This window comes from Hippopotamus amphibius, chromosome 2, assembly GCF_030028045.1.
Source record: "Hippopotamus amphibius kiboko isolate mHipAmp2 chromosome 2, mHipAmp2.hap2, whole genome shotgun sequence".
NCBI lineage: Eukaryota > Metazoa > Chordata > Mammalia > Artiodactyla > Hippopotamidae > Hippopotamus > Hippopotamus amphibius.
In genome coordinates this window covers 175957862-175979227 of record NC_080187.1, presented here as the reverse complement: position 1 = coordinate 175979227, position 21366 = coordinate 175957862, and the positions used below count along the sequence as shown (strand labels likewise).

Genomic DNA, 21366 nt, shown 5'->3' with positions numbered 1-21366 from the left:
AAATATGTCTTCATTTTTCTTCATTTCATATAAGTGTGAAAATTGGGTACCTACTACAAGCAAAACCACAGAATAAGAATTTTAAAATGTATAAGACAAAGTGCTTATCTGTAAGTGCCTGCAATTTAGTGTAAGGCGAGTATGGAGAAAAAAGAGAGTGAGCCAGGCAAGCAGATAATGAGGAAATTTATTAAAGGGAAGTGAAAAAGAGAGAGAGAGAGACTGACCCTTAAGGAGAGCCAGCACCCTCCCTTTGCGGCTGGTTTCTTATATAGGGGGAGATTTTAGTTTATCAATAACCAGCAGTGGTGCCTGCTGTTGGCTGATTGATCTTTGGCCTTGGAGAGAGCCAGAGGTGGTCAAGTAGCCTTGGGGCAGCAGGCGCCAGTGGTCGCAAAGGGATGCTTCCTGAGCAATACAATCAATCACCTGAGCTGTCGCTAATTTGTTAGAATTGTCTTAACAGTGAGTCTCCATCTAGGCCTTAACATTTAGAAGGACAATGAAAAAATTAACAATGCAACATAAACGTAAATAGGATAGCATACATATTATAAAAGAAGTGCAAACAAAATTACATAGGTATTCAATGTTGGAAGAGACTATATTTTGTTGGAAAGATCAGGAAAGGAAGAAGTACAAAGAAGTAAGAGGAGGGTGGAGGAGAAGGAGGAGGTATATACAAAGGGACAGAAGACAAAATGTACTATTTGCAAAGGGCCTTAAATGAGACATAGCTTTTGAAAGGCAGAAATAGTGAGTGAAGGAAGATTACATAGTGTATGTAGGCTAACAGGAACAAAGGCGTGAGTGAAGAAAATTAGAAATAATCCAAGAACAACTGCTCCAGTTTGACTAGAGCATAGCATATGTCAGCGAGTTTTACTGGATCATATTTTAGAGGATTTTAAATGCAGACCTTAGGATTCTGTAATTGATTTGTTGGGAAATGGAAGGCTACTCACAATTTCAGTGCAGGAGATTATGGTTTAGGAGTATACATCTGGCTGGTTGTGGAGTTGACAGCAGGGGATAAAGGCTAGAGGTGAGTACTTGCAATTGAGGGTAAGTCAGGAGTTCCTGAAGTCAGGATGGGTATGGACAAAGAAGGAGTGAGGGAATCAGCATTTCAGGAAAAGGACATTCACACATTTTCAACTGATTGCAAGCAAGGACCAAGAGAGAGGGAGGGAAATCAGAACAAGGAGACAAATCAGAATGTAAAACCCCTGGAAGAGCCAGACATACTTTCCAGGGAATTTCCAACTTTGATCCATGGAACCCTGGATGTGCTGTGCAGATGTCCCCCACATGTTCCTAAAGGGAACCGGAGGCTCCAGATATTACCCCTTCCAATCTGCTATAATCATATTGGCTTTACATTCTTCAGTTTACATAGTAAGATCCTGCATTTCATATTTGAAAAAAAAATGTTCCAGTGCTTATTTTTATTTTGGTTGAGAAGAAATTAATTTAGCTAGGTTGCCTTCTTCTGTACATGAGGAAATGGAATTCAAGAAAGCTAAACTATGTGGAACAGATTTGAGGCTAAAACCTTTGTCTCCTGACTAAAAGCTCAACCTTTTCTACAGATTTGCTCAACCAGCAACAATATCAGAAAAAGGGTGCCTCCTACAGTAGGAAGATTTGGTAGATGTAGGTATTCATTTGTAGCTATTTATATATCACTGCACGTGGGGAGAAGGAGAAGCATTTTTGCTTATAAATAGCAGATGTGGAATAGGTAGCTTTTACATCCACCATGTTTATGCAGAGTAGGTTTTTGTTGTTGTTGTTTTGTTCTGGTTTTGTTTTTGTTTGTTTGTTTTGGGTTTAAATAGCAGTAAGACCAATTTACTCAACAATATTATCACATGCCTAACATGTACCAGGAAATTTTCCAAGCTGAGTGGATGTAGCAGTGAATGAAATAGACAAGACCCCTGCCCTCAAGAAAGCTTTTATGGGTAGTTGGGAGAAGCAGAAAATAAATAAGTACATGATATAATGTGTTAGATGGGAGTAAATGCTATAGAGCAAAATATAAAGCAGGGAAGAGTGATAAATATTGTTGAAAATATTGTAGTTTTAGATGGAGTTGTCACAGAGGACTTCAATGAAAAGATTACTTTAAGAAAAGACCTGAGGAAGGTAAAGAAGTAAGCCATAAAGATATCAAAAGGAAGAGAATTTCTTCCAGGAAGAGGGGATATCAAATGCAAAGAGCCTGGTGTAGGTGCTTGGAATTTTCTAGAAACAGTAACAAGATCAGGTTGATTGAAGCCTGTTTAACAAGCACGAGAGATGTTGGAGTCAAGATCAGAAAGGTAACAAGGGACAAAAGTATTGGGATTTAGAAGTCATTGTAAAAATCTTAGTTTCAGTGTGCAGGAAATGGATGAAGACTTTGGAGTGTTTTGGGCAGAGAAGCAACATATTTTATTATGATTACTTTGGCTGCTGTATTAGAATATACTGAAGGGTAAGACTGGACGCATGGAAACTTATGAGGTAGGAGGCTGTTGTAATAATTCAAGCAAATGATGAGGATGACTTGAATCTGGTAGCAGTAGAGGTTGTAAGAAGTGGTCAGAATCTGAGCATATTTTGAAGATGGACTCAGTATGATTTTCTGACATTTAATGAGTGGTGCAAGGGAAAGTATGTAGAATGATTCCAAAGCTTATGGACTGGTCCATTGGAAAGATGAAGATTGCGTTAACTGGGATAGGTTTCTCCATTAGCCTTGAGGGTCTATCAGGAGTTCAGTTTTGGACAGGTTAAACTTGAGACAGGTGATAGATATCCAAGTGATAGTGGATATTGAAATCTGGAATTTGTGGGAGCTATCCAGCTGCAAATATAAATATATTTTTCATCATCATATAGTTATTAAAGTCTTGAGGTTAAACGAGATCACCAGTAGTGGTGTAAGACAGATGGGAAAGACTTTCAAGGAATGAGCCCTGGGGTGATCTAACATTAAGAGGTCAGAAAAGGAGCAAGAACCCAAAAAGGGATTCAGAAAGAGCCTTCAAAAAATATGAGCGAATCCAGAAGAGCACGGTGTTCTAAAAGCCAAAATGAAGAACAGTGTGTGATCAGCTGTATCAAATATTGTACAACTGATAAGTCAAGTAGGATGAGGATTAAGAAATAATCTCTGGATTTACCAATACAGAGGTCAGTAGTGACCTTGAAAGAATCAGCTTTAGTGGAATATGAAGATGAAAGCCTGATTGGAGTAGGTACAAGAGAGCAGAGAGAGAGAGAGAGATGTTGGAGACAGCAAGTATGAACAATCCTTCAAAGGTTTCATAACCTCTGAAACAGAGGGGAAAAAATAACAAATATAAGAGCAGAAGTCAATAAACTGAAAACAGAAAACTATCAAGAAAATCAATAAACCAAAAAGCTGGTTCTTTGAAATAGATTTTTTAAATGATACATTTTACCTTCACTGACAAAAAAAAAAAAAACAGAGAGAGAGAAGAAACTAATTACCAATAGCAAGAATAAAAGAGAGGAATATTACTACTGACCCCAACTGACCTCACAGACATTAAAGCGATAAGAAGTATGATAACCCACATTATGCCAATAAATTAGACAACTTAGATTAAATGAACCAATTCCTTGAAAGACACAAACTGTGAAAACTCACGCAAGGATAAGTAGATATTTGAATAGTCCTATAGCTAATAAATAAATAGGACTTGTATTTGAAAATCTCCCCAAAATGATAACTCCAGTCCAAGATGATTTCATTGGTGAATCCTACCAAACATTTAAGGAAGAAATAATGCCAATTCTACATAATAGTTCAGAAAATAGAAGAGAGAAAACTTCCCAGCTCATTTTATGAAGCCAACATTAACTTAATACAAAAAACAAAACAAATATATCACAAGAAAACTACAGATCAATATCACTCATGAGTATGTATGTAAAAATCCTCAACAAAATATTAGCAAATCTTATCTAGCAATGTATAAGAGTTGTAATACATCATGATGAAGTCAGGTTTATATGAAGAATACAAAACTGGTTAAACATCAATACAATTCATTATATTCACAGACTGAAGAAGAAAAATGATACAATTATCTCAATAGATACAAAAAAAAGAAGCATAACATCTATTCATGATAAACACTCTACAAACTAGGAATAGAATGAAAATCCCTTAACCTTTTAAGGATATCTTAAAAACATACAATCCTTATTGTACTTCATGGAAGACAATGCTTTTCCTTTAAGGTCAACAACAAAGTAATGATGCCTTCTCTCACCACTGCTATTCAACATCGTACTGAAAGTCTTAGGCACTGCATTAAAGCAAGGAAAAGAAATAAAAGGCATATAGATGACGGAGGTGGGGAGCGCAGAATATGAAATAAAACTACACACCTATTAGGAAGACTAAAATTTAAAACATCAGTCATGCAGAATTTGAGTGAAGATATGGAGGAGCTGGAACTCTCCAGGGAATGCAAGAATGTTAAAAATGATATAAGCCCTTTAGAAAAGTTTGCCAGTTTCTTTAAAAAGTTAAACTTATGCACCTATAATATGATCCAAACATTCCATTCCTAGTTATTTGTCTTTAAAAAAAAGGAAAGAAAGAAGGAAGGAAGGAAGGGGGAAAATATATACTCATACAAAGATTTATATACAAATGAGAAGCTGTATTTGTAATAACCAAAAATTAGGCTATCAATGGTGAATGGATAAACTATAAATGTGTGTCTACCCATACAATGGAAAACTACTCAGCAATGAAAAGAGATGAACTATTGATATATGTAACAAAATGGATAAAGTTAAAATTATCATTCTAAGTGAAAGGAGTCAGACCAAGAAATAACAAAAGTATAATGGGTTGGGGAGGAGTGGGCAAAAAGTTCTGGAGGCTATGGGCATGTTTGTTATTTTGATGGTGGTACAGTTTCACTGATATATAAATATGTCAAAATTTATCAAACTGTGCATTTTAAATAAGTTCAGTTTATTGTATATTAATTATACCTTAACAAAGTTATCTTTAAAAAACACAAACCATAGGACTCAATAACCTCCTGGGAATTTATTCAAGAGAAATAAAAATTTATATTCACACAAAAACCTATATGTGGATGTCTATAGCAACTCTGTTCATAATTATCAAAAATTGGAAACCACCAAAATATTTCATCTGATAAATGGATAAACTCCAGTACATTTAAACAATGGAGTACTATTAATTGCTAAAAGAATGAACTATTGTGTCATGCAAGAACGTCGTTAAATTTTTTTTTATAAATAAATAAATAAAGTAATTAATTGGCAGTGTTGGGTCTTCGTTGCTGCTCATGGGCTTTCTCTAGTTGCGTTGAGCGGGGGCTACTCTTCGTTGCAGTGCGTGGGCATCTCAGTGTGGTGGCTTCTCTTGTTGCGGAGCGCCAGCTCTAGATGTGCAGGCTTCAGTAGTTGCAGTGCAAGGGCTCAGTTGCTCCGCGGCATGTGGGATCTTTCCAGACCAAGGCATCCCTCGTGTCCCCTGCATTGGCAGGCAGATTCTTAACCACTGCGCCACAAGGAAAGCCCCCAACATGTTTAGATTTTAAATACATTTTTCCAAGTGAAAGAAGCTAGACCCAAAAAAGCATGGATGATCCTTATTTGAGGAGGAAACCTTTCTAGCCTTATGAAAATAAGCAGAATAATTGGGTTAAAGCCTCAAGAACCAAAGCTAATGGGTGTTTTAAAGGAAGAACACAAGACAATTCTAGTAACTTTTCTTCACCGTGGAGTAATAGACAAAGTAGTTTCCACATTATGGGAAAAACTGCATGAGGGTATCTATATCAGTCATCACTGCCCAGGTAATCTTTGATCATAATGTTGACACTAGGAAAGAAGCAACAGTATAGTACAGGACTGGTATTAAAAATCCAAGATGAGGGTGGCAAGTTATTGAGACACATTACGTTAAAAATCACAGTGAATGTATCACATGAGTATGATATCCCCACAGTAAATGTTGTGGTCTATCTTTCTTTGCATCAACTGGACTGGACATTCTAGAGTGAGACCACATTGGAGGAAGCTGGGGTGGTCTATAACACTGCAGTAACAACATAATGTGTTTCTGGATCATAATGTTCAATGATCTCCAAAGTAACTGCCTTTGAGTTTGTTGCTCTTTAAACCAGTGTTCAGGCACCGTATTAGGGCTCAGTAATTTCCTGGTTCAGAATATGCATGGTGGGTATCTTGCTCTATTTTCACATGGTCTTATTGCCAAGTGTCTAAAACTTCATGTGTGTGTTATATAATATTTTATGGTTTGGAAAGCTGTTAACTGTCATATTTTGATGTCACCAGAGTTTTAGGGATAAAATGCTGAAACAATCAATGGTTTCCTGACCAACATTCAGTGATTTTATAAAGCTTTAGAAAATGCGGTGTGTTAAGACTCCAGTTCTGTACCTGAAGGGGAAAAAATAAAATAAATGTAGATATGAAAAGTATTGAGTTTTTATAAAATTATTTTGTATCTGTTAAGTTATTCTGTGGATCTTTTGATGTAAAATGTGTGTGTGGGGGGGAATACCAATGGGATTGTTTTTAGTACTGAAACTAAATTTATAGATTACTGGAAGTATTTTAAATCATAAAGGAAACAGAAGTTTTAGCTTACCCAGTATGAGTATGCACCTCAATTTCATAAAATTTCATATGATTTTTTAATTGAAGTATAGTTCATGTGCAATATTATGAGTTACAGGCGTACAATGTAGTGATTCACAATTTTTAAAGTTTATACTCCATTTACATTTATTATAAAATATTGGATTGGCCAAAAATTTGTTTGGGTTTTTCCATAATATCTTTTCCATAAGATGTTATGGAAAAACCCAGACTAACTTTTTTAGCCAATCCAGTATTAGCTATATTCCCTGTGTTATACAATATATCCTTTTATCTTATTTTATACACAATAATTTGTATCTCTTAATCTTCTACCCCTGTGTTGCTCCTCCTACCTTCCCTCTCCCCACTGGTAACCACTATTTTGTTCTCTATATCTAAGAGTCTGCTTCTTTTTTTTTTTTTTTTTTATTATATTCACTAGTTTGTTGTATCTTTTAGGTTCCACATATAAGTGATATCATACAGTGCTTGTCTTTCCCTGTCTGGCTTATTTCACTTAGCATAATACCCTCAAATTCCATTCATGTTGTTGCAAATGGCAAATTTTTATGCTCTTCTATGGCTGCGTAGTGTTCCCTTGTATATGGCTATACTGCATCTCCTCCATCCATTCATTTGTTGATGGACCCTTAGGTTGCCTCCATATCTTGGCAATTGCAAATAATGCTGCTACAAACATTGGGGTGCATGCATCATTTTGAATTAGTGTTTTGGGGGAGGTTTGTTCAAATATATATCCAGGAGTGGAATTGCTGGGATATATGGTAATTCTATTTTTAGTTTTTTGAGAAACCTCCACACTGTTTCCTATAGTGGCTGTACCAATTTACATTCCCATCAACAGGGTACAAGTGTTCTCTTTTCTCCACATCCTTGCCAGCATTCCTTATTTGTGTTCTTTTTGATGATAACCATTCTGACTGGTTTGAGGTAATATCTCATTGTGGTTTTGATTTGTATTTCCCTGATGATTAGCAATATTGATCATCTTCTCATGTGCCTGTTGGCCATCTGCATGCCCTCTTTGGAAAAATGTCTATTCAGTTCTTCTGCCCATTTTTAAATTGGGTTGTGGGACCTCCTAGGTGGCACAGTGGTTAAGAATCTGCCTGCCAATGCAGGGGACACGGGTTCGAGCCCTGCTCTGGAAAGATTCCACATGCCGCGGAGAAACTAAGCCCATGAACCACAACTATTGAGCCTGTGCTCTAGAGCCCATAAGCCACAACTATTGAGCCTATGTGCTGAAACTATTGAAGCCCACGTGCCTAGAGCCCGTGTGCTGCAACAAGGCAAGCCACTACAATGAGCCCGCACACCACAACGAAGAGTGGCCCCCACTCACATCAACTAGAGGAAGCCCGTGTGCAGCAACAAAAACCGATAAGATAAATAAATTTATTTTAAAAAATAATAGTAAATTGGATTGTTGGTTTATCTGATGTTGAGTTGTATGAATATTAACCCCTTATTGGTCATATCATTTACAGATATTTTCTCCCATTCAGTAGGTTGTCTTTCATTTTGTTGATAGTTTCCTTGCTGTGCAAAAGCTTTTAAGTTTAATTAGGTCTCATTTGTTTATTTTTGTTTTTTATTTCCTTTGCTTTAGGAAACAGATCCAAAAAAAAAATATTGCTATGATTTATGTCAAAGTGTGTTCTGCCTATGTTTTCTTCTAGGAGTTTTATGGTTCTGGTCTTACATTTAGGTCTTTAATCCATTTTGAGCTTATTTTTGTATATGGTGTTAGAAAATGTTCTAATTTCATTTTACATGTAGCTGTCCAGTTTTCTTAGCACCACTTATTAAAGAGACTGTCTTTTCTCCATTGTATATTCTTGCCTCCTTTGTTGTAGATTAACTGACCATAAGTACTTGTGCTTATTTCTGGGCTCTCTATTCTGTTCCATTGATCTATATGTCTGTGTTTGTGCCAGTAACATACTCATACAATTTAAATTGTACAATAGTTTGTGAAATATCTTGTCACTGATGTTAGGTAGCATGTGTAAAAAAATTAACTATAAACTATAAAACTATAGCAAAAATAAGTGTGGTTAGAGAATGTATAATTGCATGTAAACTTCTTTACTACAAATATTTAACAAAGGACATGCATTACCTTTATCACTTTAAACAAATAAAGTAATTTTTAAAAACAATGGTGGTCAACAGAAAAAGGGAAAGTCCATGTTTCCTCAAGTTTCTTTCTGTCTACTCAACTCAACACATCTTGTCTTGGGAGAGACAGCCGAGAAGGGAGCCTTGAACGTACATACCGGGTCTTCAGCTTAAGCACTGCCGATTTTACCTCTTTATTTCTCAATGTGTAGATAATGGGGTTCAATATAGGTGTGAAAACCGTAGAGAACACAGAAAGCACTTTACCCATGGGGAAGTTGCTGAAAGGCCAGGCATAGATGAAGATACAGGGCCCAAAAAAGAGGCTGACTACAATGATGTGGGCAGTCAGAGTGCTGCGGGCCTTGGTCATGTCCACTAAGGAACGACGTCGCACAGTGACCAGGATAACTGTGTAGGACATCAGCAAGAGCAAGAATGAAGTCACTCCCATGAGGCCACTATCCAAAAGCATCAACACTTCAGGGACATATGTGTCCATACAGGCAAGTTTGATGACCAAAGTAAGGTCACAGTAGTAACTGTCCACTATGTTTGGGCCACAGAAGGGCAGGTTTACAGTGAAAGCTAACTGGCTTAGGGAGTGCATGACCCCAGTCACCCAAGAGCCTACTACCAGACCTGTACATCTGCACGAGTTCATGATGGTTGCATAATGGAGAGGTTTGCATATGGCTACATATCTGTCATATGCCATTGCTACAAGGAGCACCATCTCACCACCAGCAAAGACATGGAGTAAGAATATCTGGGCCATGCAGCCCTCAAAGGAGATGGTCTTGGGTTCATGAAGGAAATCATGGATCATCTTGGGGGTTGCATAAGTGGCGAGAAACACATCAAGAACAGAAAGATTACTGAGCATGACGTACATGGGTGTGTGCAGGGCAGGTTCAGAGATCACTGTGAGGACAATGAGGAAGTTGCCAAGCACAATGATGATGTATAAGAAATTAAACAACATGAAGAAGAAATACTGGAGCTCCCAGGAACTGGAGAGTCCCAGTAACACAAACTCAGCCACTCTGGAATTATTCCCTTGGTCCATGAAGTACCTGCAAAGAGAAACTCTAATAAATTATTGTCAAGAGCAACAAAAGTAGCCCTGGTCCTGAAGGGCTCTTCTCAACATTAATTTAAGATGTTGTAGTAATTCCTAATTTGGAAACATTTTATCTGTAGTTTTAATAAATAGATTCTTCTCTCAGTTATCCTTACTAATGAAGAATAGCTATGAGGTGCAGATATTGTAAATCAATAACTCCTTTTTGTACATTTGTGAGTTAAATCTGATGCTAAACAAAAATTAAATCTACATTGCAAATACCACAATTAATAGGAGGTGATAAGGTATCCAGATTCTTGTACTACCTTCTTGCCTTGCTGATTTTCATTATCCACATGGGATTATCTACAAGCAGCTTCAATTCTTAGAGAATTCGCAAGAGACCATACTTACAAGGAAAAGACCTGTGGTTTTTACTATATCTGTTCTTTCCCTATTATTTAACCTCCACTACCACACCATTAAAACCATTTAATCCATATTGTCTTTGAAGTTATGATAGCTGTCTTGGTTTGAAGTAAACTCACTTGAAGCTAACACTGTACCATATGAAAATAAGTGAACTGAGACGGACAGAATATTCAGTACAGAATATCAGTAGATAAGGTGATAGCCATGAAATGCAAAGATCTGATTCAGTTAAAATAGTTGAAAAGTAAATCATTTGAAGACCAGCTGTAACATTTCACTTATCAAATCAGGAAACTTCCAAAAGAAGAATTATATCCAGGATATGGAATTTGTAGGTTTTGACTAGGATTTCTCTGATCTAGTAAAATAAGGTATCTTCTTTGATAAATATCCAACAATGCATTTTACTAGGCAAAATTGAGATAATAACAATAGATGAAAATAAATAAATAACAATTAAGATAATACACAATTGAGATAATAAGCAATTTGCTAAAAGATTATAAAATAATCCTTTCTGCCTGTGTTCTCTCTGCAGCTTCTTTGGAAGAATGCAGAGAGAGCTTCCAAAGAAATAGAGAAGACTTTGAGAATTCATTTTAAAAATGTGTTTAGAAGCACAAGAATCTTTTAGTTGGAAAGAAGATAGATTTTTTTATTTTGTTTTGTTTGTTTTTTTGTTTTTAGGAAAAAGTTTCTCACTTTTCATTTTCTATGTTATAATTAGAAGTGATAAGGGTCAGTCTCTATAAAAAATGTATAAAAAAGGATGATGTCAGTGGGCAAAACTGTTTAGTTTGGAAGTGTTTTTACATATGGTTTGTCAGCATTAAAGTATTTATAATAATCTGGTGAGGAGAAGGTTTTTGTTCCCATTTTTCACATGAGGAAACAGAGTCTCAGATTAACTAATATGCTCAGTATGATACTACCATCAAGCAACACATTCAGAACATTATTCCAGGGCTTCAGAACGCTTTCCACAGCCCTTGATAGTAGAGTCCCTAATAGAATTTGAAAGGTATGGTGTAAGAGTTTGTGACAAATGGAATTATCCAGAGTGGAAGATGAGAGGATCTGGGTTTAGGCAGTTGACGTAAAACCCCATTATATAGTACTAAATGTACCATAAATGAACTTGATAATAATAGCCCTTTCTAGTTAAAAAGAAAGGAAGTGATATATATTTGGTTAATGCTTTTTGCTTAAAGAGATAAATTTTAGTTTAAAATAATTAGCCTGTGGGCGTCTGGGTCAGTTGACGCGAGGGGGCGAGCGAACCGATTTAGGCCTGTCTCAGGGGTGTCCCAGACGCCGCCGCCACGGCTGGTCGGTCGCAGGGCATCCGGCAGCTGCTCCAGGCCGAGAAGCGGGCCGCCCAGAAAGGGTCCGAGGCCGGCAAACGAAAGAACCGGAGGCCGAAGCAGGCCAAAGCAGCAGCCCAGGCTGAAACTGAACAGAACCGCCTGCAGAGGGAGAAGGAGTTCAAGCCCAAGGAAGCTGCCGCTCTGGGATCCCACAGCAGTTGCAGCGCTGAAATGCAGAAGGACACGCAGGAGAAGATAACCATCCTCCAGACTTACTTCCGGCAGAATAGGGTTGAAGTCCTGGATAACCTCTTGGCCTTTGTTTGCGACATCCGGCTAGAAATCCATGAGAACTACCGCATAAATGGATAGGGGAAGAAGAGAAACACCCATTCCGTGGATTGACATTTTAGATGCCTTCATGGAATATGAAGCTTTCGCAAGGCTTGGGTTATAGTCTTGTGAAAAGGCATTAAATTATTTCTGTATTATATAATAGGTCCCTTCACTTTTTGCAGAATAGCAAACGTAGGTTCTTTGTACATAATTAGAGCTTATCCAAAGATTTTATCTTTTTACCTCATATTCTTAGAAATTTAATGGATATATGTTCTGTTTTCCTATGCCTTTTCGCGCAAGTGGCATTTTATCAACACTGACTTTTTCTTTCTTAGGTATAGTTAAAAAAAATTTTTTTTTTCTTAAGAAAGGGATTAAATTTTTTTTTTCCCTAAATCTTTCTTGAAGGTCAGGGGCTTTATCTATGAAAAAGTAGTAAGTAGTTATTTGTAACCTACGTGAAAGCAGCAGCCAGCCTTAAAATAGTCCTTTCTGGCGAAGGGTTAGAACAATGGGTACTAGTATGGGCTGCTTTTAGTTTCTCATATTCAGAATTACTAGATGATAGAATTCAAGAACTTGTTACATGTTACTACTCGGTGTACTGATATTGTACTAATAATCATTTAAAAGTAAAGACTCAAAAATAAAATAAAATAAAATAAAATAAAATAAAATAAAATAAAATAAAATATTAGCCTGGAGAATTTTATTCTCTGATAATATTTGCTAGATGGGTTATTGTTATCTTACACTTTGCAAAGATTCTTCCAATTTGAGCGTAAAAAAAAAAAATACAACCCAGAGAATGAACAATAAATGCTGTGACCAAATAACTAAAATGGAACCATTCCAAAGGACATTGAGATCAATAACTATCACTTGGAGTGGAAGGGGCATCCTCTCTGTTGCATTTTCTTGTGGGGAAGGGAATTTGTATCCAAAAGGAGAAAGTATGGGTTTAAGAAAGCATTGGGAATAAAACTACTCTTGACCATACCTTTTAATTTGGTCAGTCACCTGTGAAATGACAACTTTCTATTAGTGAAAATGAACGAGAAATTAATGAATGTGGGAAAGGGGTGCAGGGAGAATGCCAGAAACCCTCACAGAGAAAACACTGTATCTTTCTACTGAGTGCCATTTTTGTCTAGGTGCTGCACTGGGCTTGGATAAATAAGTGACAAATATAAAATATTATTATGCTTTTGTAGAATCTCCTCTGCTCACTTTTTCAGAAGAAAGACTTTAAAATAAAATTTAAAAATCGGCTCATATGTTATAGAAATTGATCCTTAAACCATTTTTTATCATAACAAAAGTAAAATTTTATGCCAGACTGACATGGATGTAAATATTTTGTGGTTGAGGCAAAAGAATTTCAGCAAAACTGTAGGTCCAAATATCACAAGCCATTGCTCCAAGTTTCTTTCTCTAATTTTCTCATTAACATTTTTCAAAGAAAAAAATCCAAAGCAAGTGGATCAAGCAAGTGCTTGACACAAAATGAAGAAAACATACCTGGTTTAATTATGTGTAGATTTCAAGAAAGTTGAAACAAGTTTTTGTTTCTTTTAAATTAAATGCCCCTATAAGAAGGCTGAATCAGATATGTAAAACTATGATAAATAATGACTTAGGCAAACCGCTTCTTCTCAGCACTCTGTTTCACCCACTTTATTATTTTTCTATTTTGTTCAGGACTGGGGAATGAACTAGGATTATGGGAAGGTAGATGTGTCCCATGGTGATTCTTTCTCATTAGAAGTTTGCTGGTTCCTTGAACAGGGAAATGGTTTCAGTCCAGAGGGCCAAATCACTTTCAGTTTTCTCTCAACTCCCAGAGCTCTGTCCCTGCATCTTAACTCTACTGATTACAGGCACTGTGTTTGAAATAGATTTAGGAAAATTTCATGTGAGAATTTCTGAAATATTTTATGAAGAACTGAATCTTTAGTGATATTCACCACCTTAGTCATAATATGGAAAAACTCAGCAGAGAACATCTGATCCCCCACAATGAGAATATACAATAAATTCCTCTTTTAATCTTAACTATTAAATATCACTGATTGAGCATCCTATGTGAATATATTTGCATATATAGCATAAATCCTACTTATGATATGTTGTATGAGAATATCATAACCTGGGTTTAATGTACTAATTTCTTTTTATGTAGGATTTTTGCACATAGATTTACAAATGAAACTGGTCTGTAGTATTTTGAAGTTGTTGTGCTATCCACATTCAATTTTGGTATTGAGACAATGATAGACTCATTAAATGAGCTGGAAATCTCAGAAAAGAATTTTTACTTCCTAGTATTATCTATTCTTTGAAGTTTTGGAAGACTTCATACTTAAACTTGAATGTGTTCTGTGAGTTCCATAGGGTAGCATCTTTAACCTCTTTTTCAATGTATTCCTTAGTTATTGGCGACTTCAGTTTTCTTCCTCTCCTTAAGAAAATGTGGCAACTTATGCTTTTCTAGGAAATAAACAAATTCATCTGGGTGAATCTGTTGTCTTCTGCTTTTACATAATATTCTTGAATTGTTTAATCTCCTCAGCATGTGAATCTATGGCCATTTTTCTAATCTCCAATGATTACTTGTATAGTATAGGTCCTTTTTTATTTTGTGCAATCCTGATCCTTTTTTTTATCCTCCCTCTCCAAGAACTGTATTTTTGTTTCACTGATAACTGCACAAAATTATTTGCTTTTATTTGAAGAACTTCTGTGTTAAAAGTAGAACTACACTGAAATATCATCTCTCATATATAGGTAAAAATTCAAAATCCACAATGCAGTCTCTTGACCAGCCTAGAAGCACTCTCATATACTGCGAGTGAGAATGCAAAATGCAACAGCTATTATAGAAGTGCAGTTAGCAGTGTCTATAAAATTATATAAACCATTCACCCTGTACCTAGCAATTTTACTTAGGTGCATAGGGGGAAAAGCCACAATTAGACATATGTTGGTAAGTGTTGAAATTGGGTAATAATAATGCATGCAGAGGACCATGTGAAAAATTTCTCATCTTTTGTATATTTCTTCAATGTTGAATCATTAAGAAGTTAAAAAAAATGACTTATGCTTTTAACTGTATTTATACCTTCTTTGTATTATATAGCTTACTTTGTTGTCCCATTACAAGCTTCTTGAGTCAAAGTCCTAGTTAAGTTGAAATTATTTCATAATAATATTATGAGCTTCTTGAGTCAAAGTCCCAGCTATGTTGAAATTTCTTAATACATTCCTTCATAAAAATGGTCATTGAATACTAATTATTTTCCAGTTACTAAACTATAAGTTAGGAATACATTGGGATACATTACAATATAGTTCCTAACTTCACAGAATATGTGTATTCTTAGACAGATACCTTGACAGATAACTACAGTAAAATTGTACCTATTTTACCGCAGAGGAAGTAGAGAGTGGTATGAGTACATTACAGAAGGTTTTGATCTTATATGAAAAATTTATGGAAGGTTTCAGCTGATATGTAAGGGGTGAACCAGAGTTAGCTAGGTTATGGATGGATGGGGACATTTTTAATCAGAAAAAAAAGCCTATGTCTGTATGTAAAGAAGTAAAACTTGGTGAAAGTGTAAAACTGAAGAACTAAAAGAAATGTAATATGGCTTAAATCTAGAGTGTATGGGATTTATCTAGATAAGAAATATTACATAGTTTTTTAATTTCTCCTAAGAAAACTAAAAAGCCATTGGAGGAAATCATCGCACTATTAAAGGGAGTAGCAGGATAAGACAGACATGGGACATATAGAAATCAAATCACAAACTTGTAGATGCACCATATCAATCATTGCATTAAATGCAAATGAATTGAACACTCCAAAGTGAAGCGATGATCACAGTAGAAAAATAGAAGACCCAATTCTATGATCTCAATTGTATGCTGTCAACATACTTTAGATTCTATAGCTCCTCAGCCATCAGTCTTGCTTGATAAGGAAGATTTGAAATCTATAGTTTGAGGCCTGCTATGTGAACCCTGCCTGTTAATAATTACATAGAAATGATTGAATAAGTATAAAATGTACTGTTTCTGGCTTTGCTCGCCTTTGTCTGAACTCCCGCGTCCTGTAACCCCTAGCAACTCCTGCATCCTGTAACCCTTAGCAACCCCCACATTCCATAACCACCTGTAGTTTATAGAAACTGTGTAACCAATCAGTTAGTACCAACTGTAGCTATATGTCTTAATCTATAAAAGGAGAAAACTGGCCCGAAAGGGTGCCTGGAATTTTTGGAGCGTTACTTGTCTGGTGCCGCCGGCTCAATAAACCTGAGTTCTCCAACTCTCTGAGTGTAGTGCTTGGTTTCTCGTAGGGTCAAATTCTGCAACATGCTGACCTACAGCAACTTCAGATTCACTACCAGCTTTGAAAGCAACAACCTGCTCATTATTGTGTAAAGTCTAATCTTTATAATTAATCTTTTATTCCATGTCATTCTTAGTTCAGCTACCCTCATCAAATCCAAACTCATAAATATGCAATGTACAAAAATGAAATTACCCCCAAACCCCCCTTCTTCTAGTATCCTCATTGGTTTTAAGATAAATTCACAGACAGAGCCAGAGAAAATTTCATTATCTTCTGCTATCTTTATAATTTTTATCCTTTTACTCTTTTACTCTTCTTTAGGTTTTTCCCCCCTAATTTCTTATGTAGAACACTAAGCTTACATTTTTTTCTATATTTTAACATGGTATTTATGTCTTAAAATATTCTTTGGAAGTTTGATATGTAGTCTATTTGTATCACTCAATTCTAAATGTTTTTGTCATTGCCATTATGATTTTTTTTAAACTAATGACTTTCTTACAATGACTTTCTTTTCCTTATTTCCAAAGGCACAGAGTTCTATTTTTTTGGAAGGGGAAGGAGGTTGGGTAAGGGAGGACTGTTTATCATTTCATATTTTTATTGCATTGTATAATAATAGAGTTTCTGGTATTTATGGAGATTCTAAGGCCTATATGTTAATCATGTTTTTGTAAATGTTACATGAATTCCTGGAAAGAGCACACACACTTTAATTTTGGGGTGTAGTGTTCCTTAGATGAATCTTTGCAAATCTTTTTCCACAGCAATTGTTGGAGAACGGGTTGGTTTGTAAGTTATTGAGAAAGTGTGTTTAAACAGCAGCTTAGGCTAAGATAATCTGCATAGTCATTGAAAATTAAGAAAAAGACAAAAAAGTAGGCATTTTTATTAATGTTTATGTTATCATTGCTGTTTTATTGTTGTTGGCAGGTGATTTATAGAAAAGATGGAGGCATTGCTGTGTGAATTGGAAGTGTTCATTAGTACTCACATTCAAAGGAAGAAGGTAATCTTTTTCCTCTTAAAGCAGGCATTTTTAGGACTAAGAATGCAATCAGGTTAGAAAATTAATCTGAATCAATGTTTGAAAGTTTATTTCATTCATTGTGAAACATTTTTATTGCAGATGAACTAGGAAATGAACTGTCAGTCCAAGAGGCAAAACCTGCGATGGGAGCAGATTGCCTGTCTAGCCAGAAAGAGCTATCCCCTAGACCACAGATAAAGGAGTAGTGATTGGTTCAGGGAAAGTCCTGAGTCTGTTTTTCTCCCCTTTCTTTTTGAGTATGTGTGCTTTACTAATGAGGTTTAGGTAAAACAGGCACACAGAAAGGCCAATCTCAATCGGCCTTACTTGAGCTAGGTCATAATATATTCACATATTTCCTTTCTTTTCCTTTAGAGTAAGGAAAAGCCATGTAATCTCCTTGCACAATAATTATTTTTGTTGCTTCAGTGCGAACTTATTTTTCTCCTTTTGTGAAAGCCTATGTGAAATGAGAGATGGGGACAGCAGATCCAAAAGGACTCCTGTATCCAAATAGGAACTCTATTTGACAAGGACAGATTCAAGGGCTTCAGGGGTAACTGGTAAAGTTCCACTTTGGCCTGAGATGTAGTTATAATAGTGTGTGCCTTATATTTCATTAGGCTATACATTTTGTGTATTTTTCTTTACCTCGGTTTTACCCTAAGATAAAAAGCTTATGGTGATGAAAAATCAGTATTATTATGATAGAAGTTACTGATTGACTCAGCCTCCAATCCATCCTCCTCTAGGATGTTTTCTTTTGCATAAAAAACTTGAAATCTATAAATTACTTTTTTTAGCCAAGGTTTTCTATGCAAATTAGGTTCCACCAGCTAGATGTGCCAACAGGAGCTTTAGAAGGCAGGGGTGAGGCGGAGCGCAGTACCCATGTAATCGCTGCTGGTGAGCAAGATGATGAGATGCAAGAGAGACGTAATTGTGGTGGCCTGTCCTGCATTCTAGTGACTCTGTCAAGCTTCACGGGTGTTGAGGAGTGAGGTAGTGGCAGGAACACCGAGGCTTTTTGACCTTAAAATCTCACTACTGTGGTCTATTCTGGAACCCAACAACTCCAGTAGTAGCCTCCAAGTCCTACTTCTCTAGCTCTTCCAGTGATTTTGTAAGCATCTAGTGCACTGTGTTAAATCTGCTTAATAAATTCAGTGGTTTCTGTTTTCTTCGCTGAAGGCCAGTCAACATAATTGTACCCTGACAAGATGCAAAAGTTAATAGAGATAGATACATAATTATGTTAAAACAAATTCCTAATTTAAGTGTGCTTTCTACCAGTAGTATTTTCAGCCTAAGATACACTTTCTCCTTTCAATTGCCTTTGGTGGGTGGTGGATGAGGAAAAGGGGAAAATTACACTTTTATTGATGACTTCAGAGTCTTAGCAGAATTATAAGGCAGAAAACAAAGTTAGGCAAATCAACAACAGGCTAGCAATTAGTAGCTATAAAAAGATTACTAGGAAAGGGAAAAAACCTGGAACCTCTAGGCCTAAACATTTTCTTTAATAACAAAGTAAATTGTAAAGAGATAATAAATGTAAATTAGTATACATCTTTTCCATACATTAGCAGTGTAAATTACCAGACTAAAATATAAAAACACAAACATGATATTTTAGTACATGCTAGGTGTTGGGATGCATGTATGTGTGTATGTGTATATGTATGCTTTTAACAACAAAAAAAGTAATAAAAAGATAAAGTGTCAATTAAGTTATACCAGCAACCATAGAGGCAGACTACATCAATCATAGTCACAGTTCCAATCTTATTTGGATGTTGGTCCTTCTAACTCCAGCATAAGTTGTATATATTTACCTCACAGTATAACTAATAGCATTAAGAATAATTCACAATGAAAAAGTACCCTGATCTGTATAAAATTAATCATCATAACAGAAGCATGTAAACTGAAAGACTGTCAAATTGCTCAGTGCATTTTATTGGCATCTGAGAGTACATGCAAGAAATTCACATGAGTTATGTTTCCATGGCTGCTTTTTCCTCCTCATTTTCAATCTAGATACATGCATCCAAAAATCACCATGCAAAACAGTAATAGGGAAGACACAGGGAGAGAAGAGGGTTATTTCAGCCTTCTCGTCAACTTTGCTTTTAACTGTTTTGTTTAAAAGCTCATTTGAAAAGCAAGGTTTCATTGGTCATTGCTTAAGTTTGGAAACATGTCTATAAAGAGTCTGAACATGTTCAAATGATAGCATCTACCAAGAACTTCTTCCATTTGGCAACAGAGTGCAGTGATCACATTATCCCAGGCCCTTATCAATGTAGAAAAATCTTCACATAAAACAGTTCACATACAAAGTTGTACTTATCTATCTGAGTTACTTACTATCCACTAATCTATGCATTTATCTATGCCTTCATCTTAATAATAGGGAGGATCAAACATCATCATTCTTATTCTGACCAAAATTGTGGTGAAAATCCATCCTAAAATCAATTATTGAATAATTACTCATTGTAAAGAAGCAATCACATAATAATTAAACAAAAATTTGGAATTTCTCTTGATTCACAAAAATTATGACCAGTGAGAAAAACAAGTTTCTGGAGGCTTGAATTAGTATGAGAGCCAGTGTAGTTTTCTAGTGGAAATTACTTTTAATTTTTCAAGTTAATCCTAATACACATTAATTTCATGCACACATATACAGACACATATATTTTAAATGTATAAAATAAAAATTTACGTTTCAAATTAAAAACGTCAATTGTTAGCTCAGGAGAGTACCAAGTTTTTAAAAAATACCCAGAGTTGTTTTGAAACATAGTATAATAACATTTATTGGACTTATGTGCTTTATATGAATAACTTCCTTTATTCTTCAAGCAACTCTGTGGTGCAGGTACCATTACTATGTCCTTTTACAGATGTAGAAACTGAGGCTAAGGGGCATTAGGTGTTCAAGATTACAGCACCAACAAACAGTAGAAATGGCATTTAACCATCGTAAAAAGATGCCTGTACACTCAGGATGGACCTAGGTTCCGAAGAGCCTAAAGTTTTTGCAATCTAAGGGGACTTCTTCAAGACGAAAAGAGTCAAAATTATGAAAAAATAGTTGCTGGGGTCCATTCCAGCATGGAAGAAACCCATGCAGAGCAGGGTGTCTAAACCTTAGGCTTCAATGTAAACCCACCATCATTACATTCTACAGTATTCTGAAATCTTCCTTAAATATTTTTGGAAGTATGTATTATTTACAGTTTTTATTGTCATTACATATATCCAATTCCTTCACATATTACAATTTACATTTTATCATTTCATCTAGACCTGATTTTTATAGTTTTTTTCAACTGCATTTGATATATTGCTTAATTTTACAAAACAGCTTTTTACAATTTTTAAAAGCTTATAGGTTTGGCAGAGCCAAGCTTCCCAAACACCTAAGGAAATATGAAGTTTTTTGTCAGACTTCTTGTAAATTCTCCATATCTCAATATTTCCTCAGCTGTGTAATTGGAAATTCAGACCATTTAAAGCTATCCTCAACTTGGTATGTTTATACTAGCTGGCTTCTCTTCACCTAACATGCTTTGCAAAATGTTATTTCTGCCTTTAGATGCCCTAGTGGCACATGGCACCATCTTTACTATTTAAGGAGCCTGTGGCCATATCACTGTACTTGGTAAAAGAGTGTCAGCAGCATGTCGAGGAGACACGGTGATAAAATAATCCACCTGTGGCTCCTAATTAAGAGTTGAGTGTTTACATAACATGCAGAGGTATTGCGTATGTTGACTCCTCGTGCTGAGCCATCAGGGAAGGCGGTAGTTCCCTTTGTATATGGAAGTTCTCCAGAGGCTATCTGTGGTATTTTTCATTCTCAGCTACACAGCCTTACTATCAATCCAACTACTCAATCTCATTATTGACTTGCCTTACAGAGTCATCTGCTGATGAGTTATACTGTTGAAGTTTTGGCAAATATACTTGGGTTTTTAGAATTATCTGCATAAGCAAAGAA

The 21366-nt window shown here is 35.9% G+C and overlaps 2 protein-coding genes across 2 annotated transcripts; one reads left to right on the top strand and one right to left on the bottom strand.

Moving 5' to 3' along the window:
* Window positions 1–8917: 8917 nt before the first annotated feature.
* Window positions 8918–9889, bottom strand: LOC130844668 (olfactory receptor 4K15-like). Its single transcript, XM_057720784.1, has one exon. The coding sequence runs from the start codon at window positions 9887–9889 to the stop codon at window positions 8918–8920; it is 972 nt and encodes a 323-aa protein (XP_057576767.1).
* Window positions 9890–10640: 751 nt separating this feature from the next.
* On the top strand, window positions 10641–11997 carry LOC130844667 (V-type proton ATPase subunit G 1-like). Its single transcript, XM_057720783.1, has 2 exons — window positions 10641–10649; window positions 11608–11997. Exons 1-2 carry the CDS (start codon window positions 10641–10643, stop codon window positions 11995–11997), a joined length of 399 nt encoding a protein of 132 aa, XP_057576766.1.
* Window positions 11998–21366: the final 9369 nt, after the last annotated feature.